Genomic DNA, 1,841 nt, shown 5'->3' on the forward strand with positions numbered 1-1,841 from the left:
GGGATATTTCCATTAGACTAGCATGTCTTTCTTTTTCATTTTCTTCAGTTATTTTAACTAAAGATATAAAGTCCTCATACATATGTCTCTTTTCTTTCAGTAGATTTGATTAATATTCGTATTATTCCCCTTGATTTAAAGGATTGAAAACTCTTTAACGTAAGTTTGTCTTAACAACTTTCCAGATCCTTAATGCTGAGAACAGGGTGTATATTCAGAGAGAGGAAAATAAAAAGATTTTCACAACATATAAATGCAAGTTTATTTCAGCAGTCCAAGCTCAACATCTGTATTGAAAGATTCAGCTTTGAATTTGAAAAATATCAAGTAAAGATGGTCTCAGCATGAGAAATGCCTGTCAATTTTCCACATACAATAGTTGCTTTCTCTTTTAATATGTTATAGAAGGTGTTTTTCCAGTAATTTTTTTTCATGGTTATGCTTCTACAAAAGATATTTGGTAGTAACTGTTAACATTGATAACAGGTACAAATAGCGAAAACAAGTTATAAGATTATAGCATTTAAACTTTTTTTTTTAAGAGGTTAAGTGACTTGCCCAGAGTCATACAGCTAGGAAGTATTATGTGTCTGAGGCTGGATTTGAACTGAGGTTCTCCTGCCACCAAGACCAGTGCTCTATCCACTGCACCACCTAGCTGCTCCAACACTTAAACTTTTTAAGGTTATAACATAGTTAAAATCTTTCTCAGGTTGCTTATAGACTCCACGTTTTGATTCTTCCTATTTCTCAACTGAAGTCTGAAAATTTACACCAACATTCTTCTTATCCCACAGGTGGTTAATGATTTTATGTAAAATTAATCAGAATTTGGATCAATTTAAAGATGTTACAGTATGGTATCTTCTGGCAAAAGTGATCATATGTTTCAAACAAGAAATCAGAACACATGGTATGACAAAGGATATTCCTTTTGAAAATTCACATTAAAGATTCATTTTGGGGGCAGTTAGGTGGGGCAGTGGATAGAGTACCGGCCCTGAAGTCAGGAGGACCTCAGACCAAACACTTGACACTTACTAGCTATGTGACTCTGGGCAAGTCGCTTAACCCCAATTGCCTAAAAAAAAAAAAGATTCATTTTCTTTTTTGGAAATGAGGACTATCCTAGAAAATTCAGGAAACCTCTTTATATCTAAAATAGCTTATGATAGTGTGATTTCTATACTTAACAACCAGTGGGTTAACAATACTGGAGGGTTGGGGAGGCCATAGGCTTGACCATGTTGACCACGATGAGTTTACCCCTCAACCCCAAACCGTTCCTGAATGGACTGACAGGGAAGCCGGTGATGGTGAAGCTTAAGTGGGGAATGGAGTACAAAGGTTACCTGGTCTCTGTGGATGGCTACATGAACATGCAACTTGCAAATACAGAAGAATACATAGATGGGGCATTGTCTGGACACCTTGGTGAAGTTTTAATAAGGTGCAATAATATCCTTTACATCAGAGGTGTCGAAGAAGAGGAAGAAGATGGGGAAATGAGAGAATAACATCTTTTCTGGGGTGGGGTGGGGTGGGGTAGGGATTTCTTTTGTATATTTCTAGAAATATACACAATTTCTAGAAATGTGCACGATTCAAACACTCAAATGAATCTGTGATCTCTTTGATTTCAGAGTTCTCTCCAGTGATGCAAATTGTAACCCTTCTACGTCTGCTCATCCTGCACATTGTCCATTTTCTCCTGTAAGTTCAACAGAAGGGGTCCAATTAACGTGCTTTCCTTATTTTCTTTTAACACCTCAAGGGTAACAGTGAAACACTTTGACTAACCGTTTTCCATACCTTGCCCTAACAACATTGGCAGCCCATCA

General features: G+C 37.0%; 1 protein-coding gene across 1 annotated transcript; it reads left to right on the plus strand.

Annotated features, from left to right (window-relative positions):
• Window positions 1-1,256: 1,256 nt before the first annotated feature.
• LOC114045545 (small nuclear ribonucleoprotein F-like) lies at window positions 1,257-1,517 on the plus strand. Its single transcript, XM_027865629.1, has one exon. The coding sequence runs from the start codon at window positions 1,257-1,259 to the stop codon at window positions 1,515-1,517; it is 261 nt and encodes an 86-aa protein (XP_027721430.1).
• Window positions 1,518-1,841: the final 324 nt, after the last annotated feature.

Source organism: Vombatus ursinus, unplaced genomic scaffold (genome assembly GCF_900497805.2).
Source record: "Vombatus ursinus unplaced genomic scaffold, bare-nosed wombat genome assembly UNPS02014778.1, whole genome shotgun sequence".
NCBI lineage: Eukaryota > Metazoa > Chordata > Mammalia > Diprotodontia > Vombatidae > Vombatus > Vombatus ursinus.

What these genes read in the sequence shown, in the direction of transcription:
- LOC114045545 (XM_027865629.1), top strand. Translation starts at nt 1,257, where the DNA reads ATGAGTTTACCCCTCAACCCCAAACCGTTCCTGAATGGACTGACAGGG.